Source organism: Oryx dammah, unplaced genomic scaffold (assembly GCF_014754425.2).
Source record: "Oryx dammah isolate SB20612 unplaced genomic scaffold, SCBI_Odam_1.1 HiC_scaffold_28, whole genome shotgun sequence".
Taxonomy (NCBI): domain Eukaryota; kingdom Metazoa; phylum Chordata; class Mammalia; order Artiodactyla; family Bovidae; genus Oryx; species Oryx dammah.
Genome location: NW_024070212.1, coordinates 103,502,156 through 103,524,088, shown reverse-complemented (window position 1 = coordinate 103,524,088; position 21,933 = coordinate 103,502,156). Strand labels below are relative to the sequence as shown.

At 43.1% G+C, this 21,933-nt stretch overlaps 1 protein-coding gene across 2 annotated transcripts in view; it reads left to right on the top strand.

Annotated features, from left to right (window-relative positions):
• The window catches only part of SMAP2 (small ArfGAP2), a 47,823-nt gene extending 31,872 nt beyond the window's left edge, over window positions 1–15,951 (top strand). Inside the window, exons 2-10 of one of the 2 annotated variants that reach the window (XM_040231566.1) lie at window positions 487–620; window positions 1,824–1,909; window positions 2,901–2,979; window positions 6,412–6,498; window positions 7,653–7,734; window positions 8,734–8,843; window positions 9,619–9,784; window positions 10,190–10,506; window positions 14,602–15,951. In XM_040231566.1, coding sequence (XP_040087500.1) covers window positions 487–620; window positions 1,824–1,909; window positions 2,901–2,979; window positions 6,412–6,498; window positions 7,653–7,734; window positions 8,734–8,843; window positions 9,619–9,784; window positions 10,190–10,506; window positions 14,602–14,727 — 1,187 coding nt within the window. In that variant the 3' untranslated portion in view covers window positions 14,728–15,951. The remainder of the gene's footprint in view (window positions 1–486; window positions 621–1,823; window positions 1,910–2,900; window positions 2,980–6,411; window positions 6,499–7,652; window positions 7,735–8,733; window positions 8,844–9,618; window positions 9,785–10,189; window positions 10,507–14,601) is intronic. The other variant, XM_040231567.1, reaches the window with a different exon arrangement.
• The last annotated feature ends 5,982 nt before the right edge of the window (window positions 15,952–21,933 follow it).

Genomic DNA, 21,933 nt, shown 5'->3' with positions numbered 1-21,933 from the left:
TTTAGAGGAAATGGGAAGTGCCTGCTACTAGGCTTGAGAATTCTTCTTGGGGAGGATGAAGACATTCTGGAAGTAGATAGTGGCGATGATACATAACTGTGTGAATATACTAAAGACCACCATATTGTACACTTAAGAACTTTAAACTTTTTTTTAAAAAAAGCTCATTTTTGGAAAAATTAACAAAACAATGACCCAAAAAAGGTGATTGTGGAATTCCCTGGCAGTCCAGTGGTTAGGACTCAGAGCTTTCCCTGCTAGGCCTGGGGTTCAGTCCCTGTTCAAGGAACTAAAATCCCGCAAGCCTCACAGCGCAGCCAGAAAAATAAAAACAAAATTTTTAAAAATTTAAAAGGTGATCGTGGTAACAATTCTCTCACTTATGTTCTAGCTGAAATGTTATCTGATAACCTAAATAATTCTGGTTTGGGTCGTGAATGTTGTTTTAATTTTTACTTTATTGCCCCCTGCTCCTGACCTCCACAGGGCCACGATGGGCCTCCTGGAACATTGGTGTGTTCATCTGCATTCGATGTGCTGGAATCCACAGGAATCTCGGGGTGCACATATCCAGGGTAAAATCGGTTAACCTTGACCAGTGGACTCAAGAACAGATCCAGGTACTTGCACAACCCAGGAGTGAGTCAACTGCTCCCATACTTCATGTGAAAGTAGTTCCGGATGAATTTCAGTCAAACTGGGCACAAAGGTGAAGGTAGAGGGAAGTTTAAGTATTCAACACTAACGCCACAATAAAAAATTTTTATCTTTGTGTTTAAGACACAAGTTATTCCACTTATATTTTACCTCCTTGAAAACACAAATACTCTATGGACTAGGACCCCATGGATCCATGAAGACACGAAGGAGAATCTTTGTATTATTTTCTAAGGCCCTTATCATTTTCAGATCTAATGTTTGTCATTGTAGATACTCACTTAAAAAAGAAGTCCAACATGTATACTTTTAATGTGTTTTATTGCAGAAATGCATATATGAATCCTGCTTGCCATTAGGTTGGTGGGCTGTGTGTGAGACACTTAAGTTAGTGAGTCTAGCCTGGCTGGAGAGCTGCAGCCTGATGTGGCTTCCCTGTTTTCTGTTCTCTTCCTGCATTGAAACTTCTTAAAGTAATTTACAAATATATATATATATATATATATATATTTTGTTTTGGGAAAATCTCCTGGCTCCAAAGAAAACCAGTTGCTAAAGTTGATGTTGTAAGAGGTTATTCTTGACAGAAAATGGCTTTAGAAGTTACTTTAGGTTATCTTTATAGATTCACTGAAGGACTAAAAGATTACTTATATTTTTCAGTTATATTTGAAGATGTTTAAAAATCTTGGAATTTTTCTCTCACAAATGTTAAGGAGTCTTTCAAAAGCCTAATGAGAAACATATTTGTTGGTAATACAGTGGATAGGTTAATTACTACTATAAACTCAGAATTGTAGTTGTTCCTAATTACTGCCTGCCTGATTAGGCACTGATTATTGCCTGCCAAGTAGACATTTGGATTGGCAGCTCCATGTCTTGGACTTTCAAACGGGATCTTAAATTACTATTGAATCAAATGTATCTTGTTAGACAAATCTTTCAATAAAAGGAGACAGAGTGGCAGGAAAGACAGCTGTGGAAGGAAATGATTGGGAGCAGAGCCGAGAGAATCATGGATTATAAATCGGAATACGCAGGTTTAAATCTCGGTTCCGCCACTCCCTAGGTTGGCTCTTCAGTTGTAAGATGATGCAGTTGGATAAGAAGTTTTTCAGTTCTTTCCTAATGTGACATTCCTTGTTTCCACATCTTTTTGATTGCAGTGCATGCAAGAGATGGGGAATGGAAAGGCAAACCGACTTTACGAAGCCTACCTGCCCGAGACCTTTCGGCGACCTCAAATAGACCAGTATCTTTTTCGGAGCAACTTCAAAGGCTGAATGGTTTTATTGGTGGTGGTGGTGTTGGTAGTGTCTTGGGAGAGTTGCAGAAGACTCAGGACCCACGATCTGACTGGGCCATCTTTATATGCGGATGAGTTGAAGTCTGTCTGGCTTTTCTTCTCTCCTGCAACCAAGACATATAGAAAGCCCGAGTATACTCTCTAATGTCAGAATGGTGGTGTCACACAGGGGCGACTCATCCAGAAATTAAGACTGCTATGGTTCACTGTGAATTCTTCCATAGAGTGACATCTCCAATAGTCTTTGAATCTCTGAAACTATTGTTTGCTTAAAAGAATAGTTTATTGTGCTATGTTGATTCAGCAAAACTGCCACTAATTTTTAATGCCTTTTTATGCCCTACCTGAAAGAATTGACTTGTTGACCAGTTAATCCACAACTTTCTTCCCCCAGCCCCTCAAATGGAGATGGCACTCAGCTCATAAAACGAAACTCCCTGAAGGCAGTGCTTCTCAAACTATGGCTTGTAGACCATCTTGTTAGAGTTTGATTTTGGTGGGTACAGGAGAACCTACTAAATGTAGATTTGGAACCCTGCAGAGGACCCCAGATCAGAATCTTGCAGTGGGGCACAGGAGTCCCGTATATTTTTTTTAAGGGGCACTCAGATGTCTGTTTCAGTCCTGTTGACTTAAGGACTTTACAATAGATAACTGACTGCTTTACCTGTATTCTCTCAGTAGAGCAGCCACAGGCTCTACTGTCAAAATGAAGAGTGACCCCATTTCTGCTGTAGGAAATGGTGATTCCCTGCAGTAGCCACGAAAGGAGGCATTTTAAGGTTTGGGTTAGGGATAGGCCAGAAGAGACAGGAGCCACGTGGGGAAACCAGGCAGAAGGAAGAGGGGGAACAATGCTCACGGGATACAAATGAACCTTTGATGGTCATTCTGTGAGAAAGACTTGCTTGCTTTATCCTTAATAAGCTTCTTGCAGTGCGGTCGAGGGATTTATTCGAGATAAATATGAGAAGAAGAAATACATGGACCGAAGTCTGGACATCAATGCCTTTAGGGTTGGTTGTAAATCTTTCAAGTTTTGTTCATAATAAACAATTTGCTTATTAATCAGGCCTGGGGAGAATTTGAAGAACAGCTACCAAAATACTCTAAGAACATAAAAACAAAAAAAAGTAGAATAAAGCAAGCTATTGAATCAAGACCATGAGATATCTTGGAGCAAACTTTTGCCTCAGGGATGGACCAACCATCAGTTAATTCTTTACCGTGATCTGAATTTAGATGTCAGTGATTCCCAGTTCCAAATTATTTCTTTATATGGATATGTGGGGCATACTAGATCAAATAGAATGGTGTGTGTGTGCGCATACATACGTGTGTGTGCATTTTTTTTTTCTGTAAATGAAGTCACCAAAATTGGTGTAATTATATCAGCAGAGTTTCCTTAAATTTGACCAGCATATATTTCCATCGTGTCAGTGAACTGACTGCCAATGGAACGCTTGTTCTTGAGAGGAATTTTAGGAGACTCCCAGTTGCCAAATACACTTTGCATCCTAGGCATGTGGTTAGAATCTGAAATACAGTGTACAAGAGGAAATACAACATGGTTTCTGGAAGAAGAAAATATGCCTGACTAATGACAGCCAGAGGGGAACCTATAAATATGACTAACTTAAGCCTTCAAAAAGCCTTTGACAAGACTAATAAATTTGCTTTGAAATAATCGACTGTTTCTCTGGCTAAGGAAGTATGGAGAATATGGGATTCTCCAGTTCTAGCAAAAGACCTATCTACCTAGCATCTGTCCTCTCTCTGTTGTTTATTTTGATGGAAGATGTGCTAGCCAGTGAGATAATTACATTTACACAGGGCTCTAAGCCCTTCCAGATAAAGTCAAACTAATTGAAATCAGCTCGAGACTGATCTTTTGATCTTGTGTGAAAAGGGGCACTAACCGGTCATTGATTTCAACGTGGGCAAGCAAGTGCAGGGTAATACATGTAGTTAGGTAATGATAATTCCTTCTCAGCTTTGTATGAAGGACTCTTACGTCACAGTCATCCAGAAAAGGGATGTGTCGTAACTCTTCCAAGAAAGACTTAACCCAGCGTACATTTATGGCTTGGACGGCATCATCAAGAAGAGTTTGAAACCAAAAGAAACCTTTCCTTTCCTTTGTAGAAAACTGTAGTCTGTCTGCTTAGCTCTGTTCATTGTACAAGAACGTATGAAATCAGACGAGGTCAAACAAAAGGTATCTGAGGTAATTCAGAAGGTAGGAGAAGAGGAAAGAGTTGCTGTATGGAAATAGATGGTATTCATTCATAATTATGTTTCTGCTGTACCATACCCATGAAAACAGCCTGTTTTACTCACTGAATGTTTTCACTTAGAAAGGAAATGTTTCCTGTGTGCCAAAGAGCTATTTCAAAACCTTTTATTTGATGTATTTAGACTTTTAAAAAATATCTTTGTGAAGGTTTATATGCCAAGAATTAATATTTGCTAAGTGAAGGCATTTAATATCAAATCTAAAAGAAACTGGCTTTGTTGAAGAGTATTCTTCTTAAATAGATAAGGTGTTTTTAATTTCAAGAAATAAAGTGTTCTGTATTAAAGTATTACACTATGTATGCAACAAGCATAGCTGGGTGTGTTCTTCATGATTATGATATCACTTTACAGATAATATGAAAGTTAAAGTGGAAAATCCATGCCTACTCTTACCTTTATAATGACTGTCACCCGTGTGTTTCCCCCATTTTTCCCTGTGTAGTTACTTTTTGAAGGCATTATTGTGCCATGGTTGGATAGAATGCCTCCTGCTTTCCTTTAACTTAGCACATCATGTTTTTACCTGTCACCTGTTTACTTGTTACTTTTCACAACTTGTAATCGTTGCCTCTTGTTCAGTGAGCAGCTAGATCACAGTTTATTTTACTCTTCCCCTCTGTGGCATAAAGGTTACATTTCTCTTCAGATATGTTACTCTGGAATGAACTTCTTGGCATATGTCACTTTCTCCATGCTTTGGATTATTTTTCTTAAGGTATATTACAAGATGCAATGTCCTCTTGGTCAAAGGGTTTCAGTTTTTGTCTCTTCATACGTTTGCCAATATATTTTTTAGAAATTGTACTGTTCTATACTATCTTCTCAGCATTGGATGAGTAGAGTAGTTTTACTCCATCCCTACCAATATTAGATAGTACTATTAAGATTTTTTTCTCCTCCCCAAAATGTTTTTTCTTTTTTTTGGCCATGCCTCATGGCTTGAAATCTTATTTCTCCAACTAGGGGTCAAACCTGGACTTTCAGCATTGAATGTTCAGAGTCCTAACCACTGGACTGCCAGGGAATTCCGCCCAAAAGTGCATTTTAAATTTCACTTTTTGATCATGATCAGGGCCGACCATTTTTCATGTGTATTTGTTGTTCAGTTGCTAAGTGGTGTCCAACTCTTTCTGACCCCGTGGACTGCAGCATGCCAGGCCTCCCTGTCCTTCACCGTCTCCTGGAGTTCACCCAGGTTCATGTCCATTGAATTGGTGATGCCATCCAACCATCTCATCCTCTGCCACCCACTTCTCCTTTTGCCTTCAGTCTTTCCCAGCATCAGGGTCTTTTCCAGTGAGTCGGCTGTTCATGTCAGGTGGCCAAAGTATTGGAGCTTCAGCTCCAGTTGTCCTGCATTTTACAAATAAGATTAGTGAGGGCAGGATAAGTGGGTGACAGAGGATGAGATGGTTGGATGGCATCATTGACTCAATTGGCATGAGTTTGAGCAAACTGTGGAAGATAATGAAGGACAGGGTAGCCTGGCATGCTGCAGTCCATGGGGTCACAGAGTCAGACACAACTGAGTGACTAAACAGAACCCTCTGGCTAGAAGAGGCAGATGAGGGACTTCAAACTTTATCCATTGTATTTATACAATATCCTTTAATATATAGCAAATTACATTTATGTTCTGTTATTCTTTTGATCCAGGTGATAGCCCTGTGGGGTTAGTTCACAGCTCTTCTTACTCACATTTTATATATAAGGAAACACTTCCTACTTGGCTCATATTTGTAAGGGAGAGAACCTTTGATTGAAGGCTGTATCTCAAGTAAGATGAACATTTTTCACTACTGTACCAAGATGAGCAAGTTAAACTTGGGTCCAAAAGGGACAGCAAACTGGTGAAATGTTTTAACCTCTATAGATAACCCGGTCTGCACACTTAACAGTCATACATAGATAGACTGAACAAGGAGGGAGATACTTAAGAAATTTGAAAGATGCCTCTTTACAGCCTTGAGGCCAGGGTGGAAGAGGCCAGCACTCATGCCCCACACAGGACCCTCCCACAGTCTGTCAGGCTCCTGCATCAGATTCAGTAGGGATTTGTGTGTCCGTTTGAGACATTTAGGATTCTAATTTGTTGAACTGTTAGTCACCATGGGGTCTGTTCTTTGTCTTGTTTTTTTAAATCTTCATAGAAAGAAAAAGATAACAAGTGGAAAAGAGGGAGCGAACCAGCTCCAGAGAAAAAAATGGAACCTGTTGTTTTTGAGAAAGTGAAAATGGTAAGTGGGGGCAGTGTGTGTGCTGTGTGGATGGCTCAGGGTTTGTTGACATGTGTGGAGGGGAGGGCAGTGGAGGAGAGGGGAGGGGAGGGGAGGGGTGGGGAAGGGGAGGGCTCGTTGAGAGCACCTGGGACTAAAGGGGGCCGCATTTGGATTAGATCACCCACTGCCATTTCGGCTGCTTTCCCGTCGCCTTGTTGCTGCCCAGTCTGCTCTGTCACACTGCCTTTGAGGTCCAGATGGGGGCTTGGGAACGGCACCTGTCCCATCTGAGCAAGAGGCACGTCTCATGGCGGAATGCCAAGGCTCCGTGACACCTTCTGAGCAGATGCTACGTTAGTCCTCTCCTTAGGCCTCCTGTACCTGGTTTTCCTGTTGCTGTTAAGAACAGTCCAGAAGCCAGGCCATAGTAATTCATTTTAAACCTTCCCTTCTTGTATTCTCACTCTGTCATAATGAAGTAGGCACCTTTCTTTTCCCACTGGACACCTGATGGCCCTGGTAGTAGATACTCTAAGATGGGGCTTCCCAGGTGGCGCTAGTGGTAAAGAACCTTCCTGTCTCTGTAAGAGACACAGGTTCGATCCCTGGGTCACGACTCTTAACATGTTTGGAATCTTGGGAAAGAAGACTTTTTACTGTTTTCCTTCGAGGGTCTTTTAGCATCATTCTGAATCGTATTGTCTGCAGAACACAGTCCGTAGTGATATTGGCAGAGCGAATTAGGTATCCTATAAAATGAGTTCCCTTTTGGTATTAAAGATTTTCTAGTCACTGGGAGAAGTGTTGGCCATTACCTTTTGTACCATCAGACACCTGCCTTTATTCTTTGCTTCTCCTGGGACCCAAAACCGCTGCTTCTGTTGGATACCCTGGTCTGTGGTTGTCTTGGTTTCGGAAAGATCTGTCTCTTTAGAAAGCCAGATAAGTGCAGATGACAGCTTTGTTTTTCACTTTAGGTTTGATTTCTGCACTATGTCTTCTGATTTGTTTTTTTTTTTCACATAACACTTCCTGAGTTCTGTTCCTTTGGTAACTCTCTTTGAATAACAACAACCATGCCACAAGAATTCCTGTGGCTTTACAGTTGGAGAGGGGAATAGAGGCTTCAAAAATACCTGCTTATTTCTTTCTATAACATATTTTAACCCTAGCCACAGAAAAAAGAAGATCCACAGCTACCTCGGAAAACCTCCCCGAAATCCAAAGCTCCTGTGGTGGATCTCTTGGGCCTTGGTAAGAGCTAGACTTTTCCACTCCTGTAACCTCACCAATGTTGATGAATTCTCTGTGATCCTGGGGAGATAGGTAGAGAGGGGCTTGTTCGGCTGGTGGCTTCATCACTAAGGTTGTTCCCTCCTGTTCTTCCTGCTGTTTTACATCTGAGCAGTTGTTCTAAAAAGTGCTGGCATTCTTTATGGAGACAGTGCTGTACTAGAGGAGTGGTCAGGCCCAGTACTGGTTGCGCATGGCCTTGGAAGCCAGAGTCCCAGCTCTGCCACTCTCTAGCTTTGTGATCTTGGGGAGCTTGCTCAACCTCTCAACATCACTTTCCTCCTGTAGTGAGGATGATGAGTCTACATCAGAGATGTTGGAAGGACTAAATGAGATAATGCCTCTAAAGCTTTTAGCTCCTTGCCCCCACACAGGGATCATTCAGTAAGTGTTTGCAAGTTTCACTAGACCAGCACCTGTGAGCCCTGCCCCCCCCCTCTCATTTTCCAGGTACATCCTGTTTCTGAGATGGCCCCTTACCTTGTGGTCATTTTCCTCCAAACTTTTGAAACCCTGAGCTAGTGGTTATGCCCCTTTCAGAAATAGAGCCTATTGTTACTTTTCATAGTACTGATGGCTGTACTTTGTTTCAGTCCATTCCTGCTGAGTATTGGCTACTTCAGCTTCTCATGTCTGTACTTTTCATTTCTCTCTGCGAATAAATCCTACACAGCTTTGCCCTTCAAATAGCCAGAAGGGAGCCAGGCAGCTCGCTTGCAATGGTGCTAATGTAGCCTTCAAGCCCAAGTTCCTCCTGTCCTCTGCTGAGATATAGGCTTTTCCAGTGTGTTCTCGGGAATCTTGTGAGATGCCTCCTCATCCAAGCTGTATGGTTCCAGAGCCTAGATTTCAGGGTCTGTGATTGGAGCATGTGGGGCTTCTCTACTTTGTGTCTGGAAGAGAAGAAAGGAATGGGCTTAATAAGCAGGGCTACATTTTAACTTTGGCCTCTCTTTCCAGATGCTCCTGTATCCTGCTCCATTACAAATGGTAAGGCCAGTAATACCCTAGAGAAGGATTTAGATCTTCTGGCCTCTGTTTCATCTCCCTCTTCTTCGGTTTCCAGAAAGGTGAGTCTTGTGGGTGACTCAGGAGGAAAGAGCATTCTGTAAAGGGGTGCTTTTGATAACTTAATCCTGGAGTCAAATCATGTGTTCTTGGTAGAATTTGACTTTGGTTTTCTTGATTCTTCCCTTAACCCTGTCATCTCTGTTACAGCCTATTCATTCCATTTTGTCTCTTGCCCACCAAGATTGGGCCCTTTATGTGAACTTCAGTTGAAGACGTGTCAGATTGTAAAGGCTAATCCTATAAGTCAGCTCCTCAGCCTGAGTTATTGCCAGAGAATTTGTAAATAGGAAAGGCTTGAGACCATCAGTGACTCCCATTTGTGGAATGCCTGCTGTGTACACCAGGCAGTGTTGGGTGATTTTGTGTATCATTTTGTATATTTCCCTTATGATCTAAAATATTCACCACAGTCCTGCAGAGTGGGTGTTCTAGATGAGGAAAGAGTTCAGAAAAGTTACATGACTAGCCTCTCGTTACACAACCAGTAAACAGTGGTACTGGGATCTTAGTTCTCTGTGGCTGCATCATTTGTAGGTCATTTTAATTTGTTAGTTTTTCACCACATCACATTGTTTTGCTAAAGAGCAAAGAATTGTACCAGAGCTTAACTATCAGGTGTTTCCAGATGTTTGTATGGTAAAAAAGTGTCAGGAAGCTACTAACTCGAGCCACGTTTTCTCATGGCAAATGTTAGAAGCACCTGAGAGATGAGGGTGGTCCTTACAGAGAACCCCAGGAGGACCATTCCAATTCCTCCCTGCCCTTTGTCCTAAGGTTGTAGGTTCTATGCCAACCCCAGGGAGTGCTGGCTCAGTTCCAGAAAACCTGAACCTGTTTCCAGAGCCAGGGAGCAAATCAGAAGAAACAAGCAAGAAGCAGCTGTCTAAAGACTCCATCCTATCACTGTATGGATCCCAGACTCCTCAGATGCCCACCCAAGGTAGAGTTCACAGGGGTCATGGCAGTGTGCCAGGTAGAAACGGGAGGCCTTCCGTGCAGGAATTATTTGTTGTGCCAGGGGCAGTTTCTCTGGGGGCCCTGACATCATACTCCAAACAAGCCTGAGCATGACATTTCTTGTGAAGCCACTGAGTATCAGGAGATAGATATTAATGTAACTCTGAGCCATGCTTCTGTGGGGTCTGGCCTCTGTGAAGCCTGACTCGGGGTCTGGATCTGGACCCTAAAGGGGAAGTGCCCGGGTCTGCAGCCCACTAGAAGCCAGAGCGAGTCTTGCAGAGAATCTGTCTGAGGACTCTTAGCTGGAAGGGGCAGCCAGCGAGCGTTTGGATTGGCCCTGTGTGCATTCCTCTTTCACAAATCTGTGTGTCTGTTCTCTCGGCAGCAGTGTTCATGGCTCCCGCTCAGATGGCGTATCCCGCTGCCTACCCCAGCTTCCCTGGGGTTACACCTGCTAACAGCCTAATGGGGAGCATGATGCCCCCACCAGTAGGCATGGTAGCTCAGCCGGGAGCTTCTGGGATGGTTGCCCCAGTGGCCATGCCTGCAGGCTATATGGGGGGCATGCAGGCCTCCATGATGGGTGTGCCAAACGGAATGATGACCACCCAGCAGGCCGGCTACATGGCAGGCATGGCAGCTATGCCCCAGACTATGTATGGGGTTCAGCCAGCTCAGCAGCTGCAGTGGAACCTAACTCAGGTAAGCTGCTCCATTTCACTCAGGACAAGAGTTCTGAGCCTTCCTCAAGGCTGTCTCACTTAGTGTCTGCCCCTTATCCTTTGAATCTTTACAGTGTAAATGAGTTATCGCCAGAGACGTTCTTGAATTTGCTTCATTTATTTATTTGTTTTAACAGAAGGTCTGTCTAACCTCAGACTTTCTGAGGTATTTTGGGTTCCTGTAGAATAAGGGTAATTGCCTGATTCTAAAACTCTCTACACATTCATCAAAACAAAACAACTTGTCCAGATAAACAAGAGGTGCCAATAAAAGCACCCATAAGCAATGACTATTGCACCTAATAGAATACCACAAACCTCAGATTACATGGTTAGAACCCTGAAATCCAGGGCTTCCTTGGTGGCTCAGTGGTAAAGAATTCGCCTGCCAAGGCAAGAGACACAGATTCAATCCCTGGTCCCGGAAGATCCCACATCCCGAGGAGCAGCTGAGCCCACGTGCCACAACTGTTGAGCCTGAGCTCTGAAGCCCAGGAACTGCAACTGCTGAGCCCGAGTGCTGCAAGTACTGAGGCCTGTGCACTCTAGAGGCTGTGCTCCGCAACAGGAGAAGCCACAGCAGTGGGAAGCCTGCACACTGCAACTAGAGTAGCACCTGTTCACAACTAGAGAAGAGCCCTCACAGCACCAGAGACCCAGCACAGCCAACAATACATAGCTTTTTAAAAACCCTGAAATCAAGCAGAGCCAGCACCACAGAGAGGCCGTGTGAAAAGAGGAGGAGTAGGGGGCTAGAGGTGACAAAGCATAGATGAAACACCCCCAAGAAAGAGAAAGCCCTGCCCTGATGAGAGATGTGCTGAGAAGTGTTCTGAGACCTGGTGCAGTATAACTCTGGTTACTTGGAGAATCAAAAGCAAAGGACTCAAAATAGATAGGACTATAGGGGGTAGCTTTGGCCAAGCATTGTTTCTAAGGAGAGATGAGGATGACTTAGAATGAGGGGGTGCTCTTAGGAGACCTTGTGGTGAAGAAGTAAAAATTGAGAATGACAAAATCAGATCTACTATCCTCCTCCGCACCAAATAGTCATTTCACTTTACTAATGGAAGAGGGTGCTCTTGAACTAAGAAATTTAATAAGTCTCCCCAGATCCTTTCATCTGTGTGTGTTATTGCTGATTCAGAAAAATAAGGTACTACAAAGAATCCGCCTGCCAGTGCAGGAGATGCAAGAGATGAGGGGTTTATCCCTGGGTGGAGAAGATCCCCTGGAGGAGGAAATGGCAACCTACTCCAGTATTCTTGCCGGGAAAATTCCATGGACAGGGGAGCCTGAGGGGCTGCAGTTCATGGGGTCACAAAGAGCCAGACACGATTGAACAGGCATACACACAAAAAATAAACAGAAAGTAGCAAGTGACATTTATGCAAAACTATTATGAGAAGAAACTAAAAAATGAAGTCTAAACATTTTGAGGAATGAAAATTCTTTCTCCAAAACCACTCACGAAATAGAAGAAAACTGTTACACAATCCTAGATTGAATGTCCTCTAACAAACACTTGCAGGTAAGACAAAACAGCTTGAATCAAAAAGTGAGAAACTTAGAACCCAAATGGACAAATACCTGGAAGTTGTGAAATGAAAGTTTCCTGAACTCAGGAAACAAATTGAGAAACAACACAATTATCTTAAAAATAGACTGAATTACAAGTTAGTCAGAGGAGAATAGATTCAACTGAAAATATATTTGGCATAGAGGAAAGGCGTGAAATAGCTCAGAGAAAGGAAACTAAATATAGAGAGCACTAAAAAGAATCAGAAAGAAAGACCTTAGGCAAAGAAGATCTAACATAAATATGTGTTTGGCGACCCCCAAAGGTGGCACTAGTGCTAAGGAGCTTGTGCCAATGCAGGGCCTCTCATGCCAGGGAAGATCCCGGGGGGGGGTGACGGCAGCCCACTCCAGTGTTCTCGCCTGAAGACCCCCATGGACAGAGGAGCCTGGCGGACTACCATCCACCGGGTCACAAAGAGTTGGACACGACTGAAGACACTTAGCACCCATACAAAGAAGAAAAATAAAATAGTGGAACAGGATTAATATATTTAAAACAATATAAGAATGTTTCCTAGAAACAAAGGACTTGAATATAACGTTGAAAGAAACTACTGCGTGTGTATCTGGAAGAACTGACTCAGAATGGTCACCTCGAACATATCCCAGTAAACTTTCAGGCTTTGTATGATTAAAAAAAAATCCATGAGTCCATATTTTTTTTTAAATGGGTGTGGGATAGAGGGAGAGAACGCCTTCTTTGCAGAAGAATGACAACTAATAATTATAGAAAGAACAGGGTATTCACATATTTGCAAAGAAATACCCTTCAGATTACTTATTAATTACAATGAAGGAACATATGATGGATACAACCTTAGATAAGTGATCAAACGTAAAATTATCAACAGTGGGGCACAATAGTATTATGCATTTCTTGGTATCTTATATACTAAGGATATAATATCACTTACATAAAATTTTGGGGGTCTTCCCTGGTGGTCCAGTGGTTCAAATTTCACTTTCCAATGCAAGGGGTGTGGGTTTGATCCCTAGTCGGGGAAGCTAAGATTTCACATGCCTCACAGCCAAAACACCAAAACATAAAAGCAGTATTGTAACAAATTCAATAGACTTTAAAAGTAGTCCACATCAAAAAATATATATATTAGAATTTTTGCCAGAAACATTTAACTTGGATCCAATCGTAAGAAAACATGAGATAAATCTAAATTAAAGGATTTTCTCTAAAATAACTGGCCTAGACTCTTCAAATGGTGTTAGGAAAAAATGGCGGGGAAACTCCTTTAGGTTAAAGGAGGCTAAAGAGATGCAAAATGAAATGTAATGTATATTAGAATATAGTATTAATGTGAAACATCTTGAACATGTTCATTGTATTGTGATTCTGGGAAAGTCTTCATTCATAGGAGACCTAAGAGTCCGACTTTGTACAGCCCCATGGACTGTAGCCCTCCAGGCTCCTCTGTCCATGGGATTTCCTAGGCAAGGATATTGGAGTGGATTGCCATTTCCTTGTCCAGGGGATCTTCATCTCCTGCATTGACAGGCTGGTTTTTTACCACTCGCACCACCTGGGAAGCTTCTTATGAGATGCCTCCTGACTTATTAAGAGGTGAAACGTCACAATATCTGCAATTTTCAATGTCTATCAAAGATTTTTTAAAGCTGATACATATGTATATATCAAAGATAAAATAAAGCAAAAATGTTACCAGTTGTTGAATTTAAGGAAAGATGTATGGGTCTCATTATCCTAATCTTTCAACCTTTCTGTAAATTTGAAATTTGCTTTAAAAGTTGGTGGAAGAAAAAAAAGTTAGCCTTTCTCCTAAAGGAAAAGATCTTATACAGAAAATGTACCAGACTTGGGAAATTTAAGGCATTTTTCTTTGATAAATAGTTTGGTCTGTTCACTGCCAGGAGCCAGTCTTTTAATCAGATTCCTAAAGGGGCTTCAACCCCACCTAGGCCTGATGCCACCAACCCTTTTCTCCCAGCAACTTCCTTTTTCATACAGTAAAGACATGTTGGTCTTTTTTTTTTGGCCTGCCTTTGTTCTTTCTGAAAAGTCCAGTTTCCTTTTCATTGTTTTCTTTCTACTCGAGCATGCACAGCACTTTCCCTGACACTCTTTGCTGGAGAAAAGACAGGAGCTCTGGCTGGCTGGGGGCTTCTCTTTATACTCTCAGGGTTGGCTCCAGCCGGTTCACAATAGGCCCCTTTTCAGAATGAGAGTGGAAAGGAAACAGAATAACCTCCTGTGCCGCTTTTAGGTCAGCTCACTCCAGGATTCCCCCTTCCTCTCCCTGAGCATTAGTCTCCGACAGCATCTCCCTTCTGCAGAGGCCTCCATCGTTGTGGTCTGGTGTCCCCGGAATGATCCGTGCAGGTTCAGGGCAGTTCTGCTCATGACAGAGCTCCCCTTTGTCTCACTTTCCTCTCCCCACAGGCGGAAGGACTTCTTCCCGCCCTTTGCTCTAATTGGCCCTGTGCCCACAGCCTGTCTGAAAGCCTCCTCTCTCCCTTTCAGATGACCCAGCAGATGGCCGGGATGAACTTCTGTGGCACCAACGGCATGCTGAGCTATGGACAGTCCATGAACGGCGGGACCGGACAGGCAGCAAATCAGACGCTCAGCCCTCAGATGTGGAAATAGGAAGAGCACCCCTGGATGACTACCACTCTCCCCATCACCCCTCTCCTTGTGTTTCCTCTTTCCCCATCCCCCCTCCTACTTCTCTGGTTTAGTCGTCGGTCACTTAGGACTTGGCATCCTGCCTAGCCCAGCCGCATCCCAAACCTGCAGACCTCTCTGTTGCTTTCTGTCGTACCTGTCCCCCAGCTGTCCTGATTCCCTCCGCAGCCTCAGCCCGGGTTCTCTCCTGGCAGCTGTACCTTAGGAACTGTTGGCAGAAGGCACTTAGACTGCAGGATAGATGTGCACACCTTTGAGCACTTTTCCCACCAGGTGAAACTTCCTGTCAGACTCAGAAAGGTCTGTCGGGGTTGTATTTTAGGCAAAGAGGGGAGAGATTAGAGGTCCTCCTACATGTGTTGATGAGTTATTGGGCTGACCAAAAGGACGTTTTGGCCAACCCAGTATTTCCATAGGTTTAAATTTTGGGGGTGAGAAAGGGGGCATCATGCTCCCCTGATTCATGGAAATGAAGGAAGTACTGAAATTAAATGCTCCTGGAGTCTTAGAGCAGTTTGGCCCCAGCCCTGGGGCGAGGATGAGCAAAATATGACTGTGCTTCATGCTGAATTGTTTGCTGGATCTGAGACTTCAGGACTTGCTGCTTCGGTCAGCCTTTCTTAGCACCAAAGACTCTTCAAAGGTCCCACGCAAAGACACACACCCTGTTCCCTGACTTCATCCGGTAGGATCCGGCTTTGTGGCTGGAGGACCAGCCCCTCTGGTGGGAATGCAGAGCTTAACGTGTGTATTGCTTGTGTGTGTGCGTGGATTCCACCTCCCACTCTTTCCCCGTCTGTGCTGAGTGTTTTTGTTTTTTAGTTTTAGGTTTACAACAGAGAGGAGTTAATTTATCAACAGCCCAAAACTGTTGCCAGTTTTTCTTTAGTTAAAAAAAAAAAATTTGCAATCTCATTGGTAGCTCCCTTCTTCCTTTCCCCTCTCCGACCTGCCAGTTGCTGTTTCATATTGGTGTATCCAGGCTGCCCTGTGCCCCGATCTGTCCAGGTGTATGAGGCAGGGCGCCTGGGCAGCCTTCCTCTCAGTCATCGTTCGCCCCACTTGAAAATTAAAACAAGAAAACGTTGCTTAAAAGATTTCACCTGTGGGAACCACAACTCCTGGTTGCCTTTCTCCTGTGTATGTGCAAATTCCTTAATAAATGTTGCAGGGAAGCACTGCTCACTCACTCTCACTGTGTGTCACTCGTGGAGGAGGGTGAGTTCTGCCTAGCTTTTCTGCTTTCCAGGGGCAGTTCCCTCACTTTCTGCATTTTAAACATTACATTTAGAATGGATAAACAAGGTCCTACTATAGCATAGGAAACTATAGCCAGTCTCCTGGGATAAACCAGAATGGAAAAGAATATTTAGAAAAGAATTTAAATATATATATATGTGTGTGTGTGTGTGTGTGTATAACTGAGTCACTTTTCTGTACAGCAGAGATTGGCACAACATTGTAAATCAACTGTATTTTAATTAAAAAAAAAAAAACAGCGTAGGGAGCATACCCAAGGGCCAGGTCAAGACTCAGGCAGTCAGAAAGGTGGCCTTTTTCCAGTGGCATCTAGAATTGTGAGGGAGTGGACTCTGGATGTCCGTACCAGCTGGAGCCCCAGACCATCGGAACTCATTGGAACTAGAAGTACCCCCCACAATAGAAAAACTGAGACCCCGCCCCTTCTCCTTCCTTTGAGTACACCTTTTGAATACTTCCAGGTGTGAGAGGATAGCACAATGGCTCAGAAAGCTCTGAGCCAGGCTGCCAGTGTTCATATCCCTTCTTGCTCTGTGACCTGGCTACTAAAGCCCTGTGTATCAGTGTAAAGCTGATACTAAACCCCTGTGTATCAGTGTAAAATGGGGCTTGGGTAAAATGAAGCGATTCCTGTGGTACATTTAGCACACAGGGGACTTTGCCCTCAAATATTAGCAAATACTACGTGCCAGGCCTATGTCAATTCATTCAACAAGTGTTTAAAGAAAGCTTTCAATGTGCCCAGCACTATCTTAGGCTCTGGAATAAAGCAGTGAATCAAAACTCCCTGATCTCATAGGATAGTGTGGTAGGAGAGATGGACAATAAACAAGTAAATGAATGATTTGATTTCAGGTGGTAATAATACAAGGTAAGACAAGATTTGGGGAGAGGGTGGGTGTGGGACCATTTGGGTGGAGCAGTCAGAGGAGGTTATGTTTCAACTGAGAGCTGAAACAGGAGCCAGTTGTGTGGAGATCTGTAAAAAGAGCAGAGCAAAGGTTGACGTCTGCACTGAAAATGGTTTGGTGGAGGTATTGGTTTGAGAATCATCAGGGTGTGTAAAGCCACGAGACTGGGTGAAGTCGTCTAAGGAGAAAGCATGAAGAGAAGAGGACTGAGCCTTAAGGTCCATCAGCTTTTAGAATTTGAAGAGAGAAGAAAAAACATTTTGAAGAGAAAAAAATAAATCATAGTCCCTGCTCTTAAGACGCTCACAGAATCATGGGGCAACAGACTTAGAATCTCTTAGACAAGCTTTATGGGAGCTAGGAAGGTTGGGGAAACCTTCCTAAGGACAGAGCACTTGAGCTGAGTTCTGGGGGGTAAGTTAGGAGTTAACCAGTGAGTGGTGTGGAGGTGGGGAGAATAGTCCAGGCAGACTGTACCATGGGATCAAAGAGACCTGCAAGAGCACAGAACATTCCAAGAAGCACAGGCGGTTCCATGGTTCTAAGGTCTGATATTAGTCCAGGTGTCATGAGAGGTGGGACCTAGCTGGGCTTGGACCAGATCATGGGGGGCTTCCTACAGCCCAGGAATGAGTTTAGCCTAAACTGTGGGAAACAGTGGAGTGACACGGTCAGATTTGAGATTCAGGCAGCTCACTCTTGCCTTGCTGACGTGTTTAAGAAACAAGACCAGATCTAGGGGGACCAGAGCTGAACAAGGGCCAAGTTATTAGGAGGTGGGAAAAATGAAGCCGCTCAGAACAGCATCTCCTGAGGCACGTGAGATGCTAACAGGAGCAGCATAAAAACCTGAAATCAGCTTGGGAAAGATTGCATGTCATGTCAGCTCTTGCACATCTAGAATATAAATATCCGAGTAGAAAGGGCTCTGAAAATTTCTGTGGTAAAGACTTTTTTAAAAAAAATTAGTTGATTATATTTTTTAAAGCAGTTTTAGGTTCACAACGAAATTGATCAGAAAGTATAGAGTTCCCGTACACCTCTGTCCCTCACTTAGCCTCCTCCACTTTTGACATTCTGCACCAGAGGAGTACATTTGTTACAGTGAACCCATAGCAATAGATCACAACATCCAAAATCCATAATTTACATTAAGGTTCATTTTGTTTTTTTTGTAATCTGTGGGTCTTAGCAAAGGTACAATGACATGTAGTCATCATTATAGTATCATACAGAATAGTTTCACATCTTGAAAATCCTCTGTGCTCTGCCTCTCCATCCCTTGCTCCCCTGTAACTCCTGGAAGCTACTGATTTTTTTCCCCCCACTGTCTCCATAGTTTGGGCTTTTCCAGAATGTCATATACCTAGAGTCATACAGTCTGTGGCCTTTTTCAGATTGACTGCTTTCACTTAGTAATATGCACTTTTGTCTTTTCATGGCTTAATATCTCATTTCTTTTTAGTGCTGGATAATTCAGTGTCTGAATGTACATAATTTATTTTAATCTATTCACTTACTGAAGGACATCTTGATTGCTTCCAAGTTTCGGCAATTATAAATAAAGTTGCTATAAACATCTGTGTGCAGGTTTTTGTGTAGACATAATTTCTAATTCCTTTGAGTAATTACCAGGGAACATTGTTGAATCATATAAGTGTATATTTAGTTTTGAAAGAAAGTGTCAGGTGTCTTCCAAAGTAGCTGAACCGTTTGCATTCCTACCAGAGATGAGTGAGTTCCTATTGCTCTACATCCTTGCCAGCATTTGGTGGCGTCAGTGTTTTGGGATTTAGGCCATTCTAATAGGGAGAGATTGGGGGCAGGAGGAGAAGGGGACGACAGAGGATGAGATGGCTGGATGGCATCACTGACTCGATGGACGTGAGTCTGAGTGAACTCCGGGAGTTGGTGATGGACAGGGAGGCCTGGCGTGCTGCGATTCATGGGGTCGTAAAGAGTCGGACACGACTGAGCAACTGAACTGAACTGAATAGGTGTGTAGCGGTAACTCACTGCTGTTTTAATTTATAATTACCTAATAGGTAATGTTGAATATCTTTTCATTTGTTTGTTTGCCATCTGTATACCTTGATTAGATTAAAATTAAGAACTGTTTGTCAAAAGATTCAATTAAGAGAGAAGAAAAGTTTATCTCAGAGGAAGGGAAGATTTCTTTCTTTCTTTCTGGCTGTACTAGGTCTTCGTTGCTGCGAACAGGCTTTCTCTAGTTGCAGTGAGTGTGGGCTTCTCATCACAGTGGGTTTTCATTGCAGAGCACAGGCTCTACAGCATGCCAGTTCGGCTCAGTAGTTGTGCATGGTCTTAATTGTCCCAAGGCATGTGGAATCCGCCCAGACCAGGGATAGAACCCATGTTCCCTGCATTGGTAGGTGGATTCTTAACCACTGGACCACTAGGGAAGTCCCCTTGGGCATATTATAAATAGATAAAGCTAAACATTATATTAGGGTATTCCCAGGTGGCTCAATGGTAAAGAATCCACCTGCTAGTGCAGAAGACACAGGAGACATGGGTTCAATCCCTGGGTCGGGAAGATCCCGTGGAGGAGGAAATGGCAACCCATGCCAGCATTCCTGCCTGGAAAATTCCATGGGCAGAAGAGCCTGGGGGGCTATAGTCCATGGGGTCTCAAAGAGTCAGACACGACTTAGTGACTAAACACATAGGCATGCATACAAACCTTACACTGGCCAATCCTAAAAGCTAGGATGAGAGAAATTCCTTTGTATAATGTAGAGAAAGGATTCCAAAACTCAAGGAATTCTGGGGCGAATTACCAAACATGTCATTCCTTTTCCCAACCTAATAAAACACTGAAGGCATTCCCTTTACCCAATGGCTTGAGACATACTTTGTTATAGAAGTACTAGACTCATTAAAACATGACGTAGTGGGTGTTCTCTATAGGCCAAGAATACTAGTGAAGTGTATTTCCTATTTTCAGTGGACTTGAGCATTTCCAATAATAGCCTTTAACAGTGGCTCACCTGCAATTTATGATAATCAGAATGGATACCAAGATTTTTGGAGATGATTAATTCATTGAAGCTAGGGACCCAGACAAATGGCAGCTCACTAAAGCCCCATTTGATCTATATAGACAAATTTTCTCAGGGTTTGGAGACAGATAGAAATCAATAAGATAGAAATATAGCCTTATATTCTGTTGCTAGACCTAAGTTCACAGCCTATTGAATAATGGAGAGACAGGTATTCTTGAGGATGGAGCTTGTAAAAGCCCTATTAATGTGTAATGTATATCTTCTGGCTTTCCCCCAAGGGACCCACTACCATTTTACCTGGGTAAATACACTAGGGAAACTACACAAACACTTGGCCAACAGTTAGACATCAACTGTTAACTATCGCTACGTCCTACGCATAGTATTTTTGTCCATGTGTCAGAGTGGAAGCATATGGTGATCAGGTAATGATGGCATTTTGACCTAAGTCAGCCTCACCATAGGCCAAGTGGGAACCTTAAACCCCTCCTGTAGCAGTTCCCCCAAGTTTCTGAGTGTCTAGTTGGAAAAAGATGCCCTTAGCAACTGATAGATTTCTTACATTGACTTGCTGACCTGCGAAGTAAGGACTGTTGAAGAAACAGTGAACTCTTCCCTACTGAAATAACAAACCAATAACAGTATTACATCTCTGGGGGAGATTTACGAGACCACAGGTCCATTTAACTTGAAGTCTAGCTGGTGCAAAAGATGGATGGGTTTGGGAGAATGACAGTAAATTATGGTAAACTTCTCTGGGTTAATACCTCCAAACTGGGTTATCCTCATTACAGGTGCTATTCTGGAAGGCATCTCCTTTTTGAATTTAATCAGGATAATGCTTGACGTGTGACATAGGTCTATTAACATTACACTTTGGGAGAAGTAATTTATCCTGATAAACGAAAATATCAGAAACAATCTGCGTCCACGTGATAGAACAGCAGTGTGAGTTTACTACCCAGTCTGAGGAATGTGCCAACTCTTAGACCTATGCAGTAGTTCAGTGTGTAGAGGCTTTGGCTCTCTCTCCACAGGAGATTGTATTTTCCAAAGATGGCCTCACCAACGTACACCCCATCCCACATGTTCATTTTATAATCGTCACATTGGCCTTCTTCCACTGAAGAGGTCTATTTTCTCTTCCTTTGAACATGAATGGATCTTTATAACTGCCTTAACCAGCAGAATATGGCAGATACGGCCTCACTTCCTGGGCTAAGGTTATGCAAGGGCTGTATGGCTTCTTTCTGGTTCTCTCTCTCTCTCTCTCAGGACTCTTGCCCTTCATACCAAGCCAATAAATTTTAAGAAATCTCAGGCCACATGGAGAAGTCACGTGTGGGTTTCTGGTCAACAGCTCTGGCCAGGCCTACGTGACAGTAAATAAACTTCAGATGATTCCAGTTCTTTGCCTTTGCATCTTCCAGTTAGGCTCCCAATATCATGGTGCTGCTCTGTGCTCTGTCTGAATTTATGACTTACAGAAACTGCGAGAGACAATAAAAGATTATTGTTGTTTTAAGCAGGAACTAATAGGCAATCTATCATATAAACCAATCTGTAAGGAATCCTGCCACATCAGTGAATTATTTGAGGCATGTTGGGCTGATCCTTTTAAAGGAAGGAACAAGTTGTTTTCTGTCCGCTGTATTAAAAAAAGAAGTACTGCATGAGATGAGTCCCTTTGGATTTGTGAAGCACATACACCATAGTCAGATGTGTTGACCCAACTGATTTTGGGGGTGATGTGAAAAGCTGCTTAAGTAGAGCCCAGAATGACAGATGTTTCTCTTATTCAGGCTACAGGCACCTCTTCCCTCAGCTCTTGCAATTCGGCAGATCAGTGGTACATCAGGATACTGTATGGACCCTCTTACAAGCCCTAAGTAAAACCAATACTGGGACTTCCATGGTGGTCCAGGGGCTAAGATTCTGCACGCCCAAAGCAGGGGCCTGGATTCGATCCC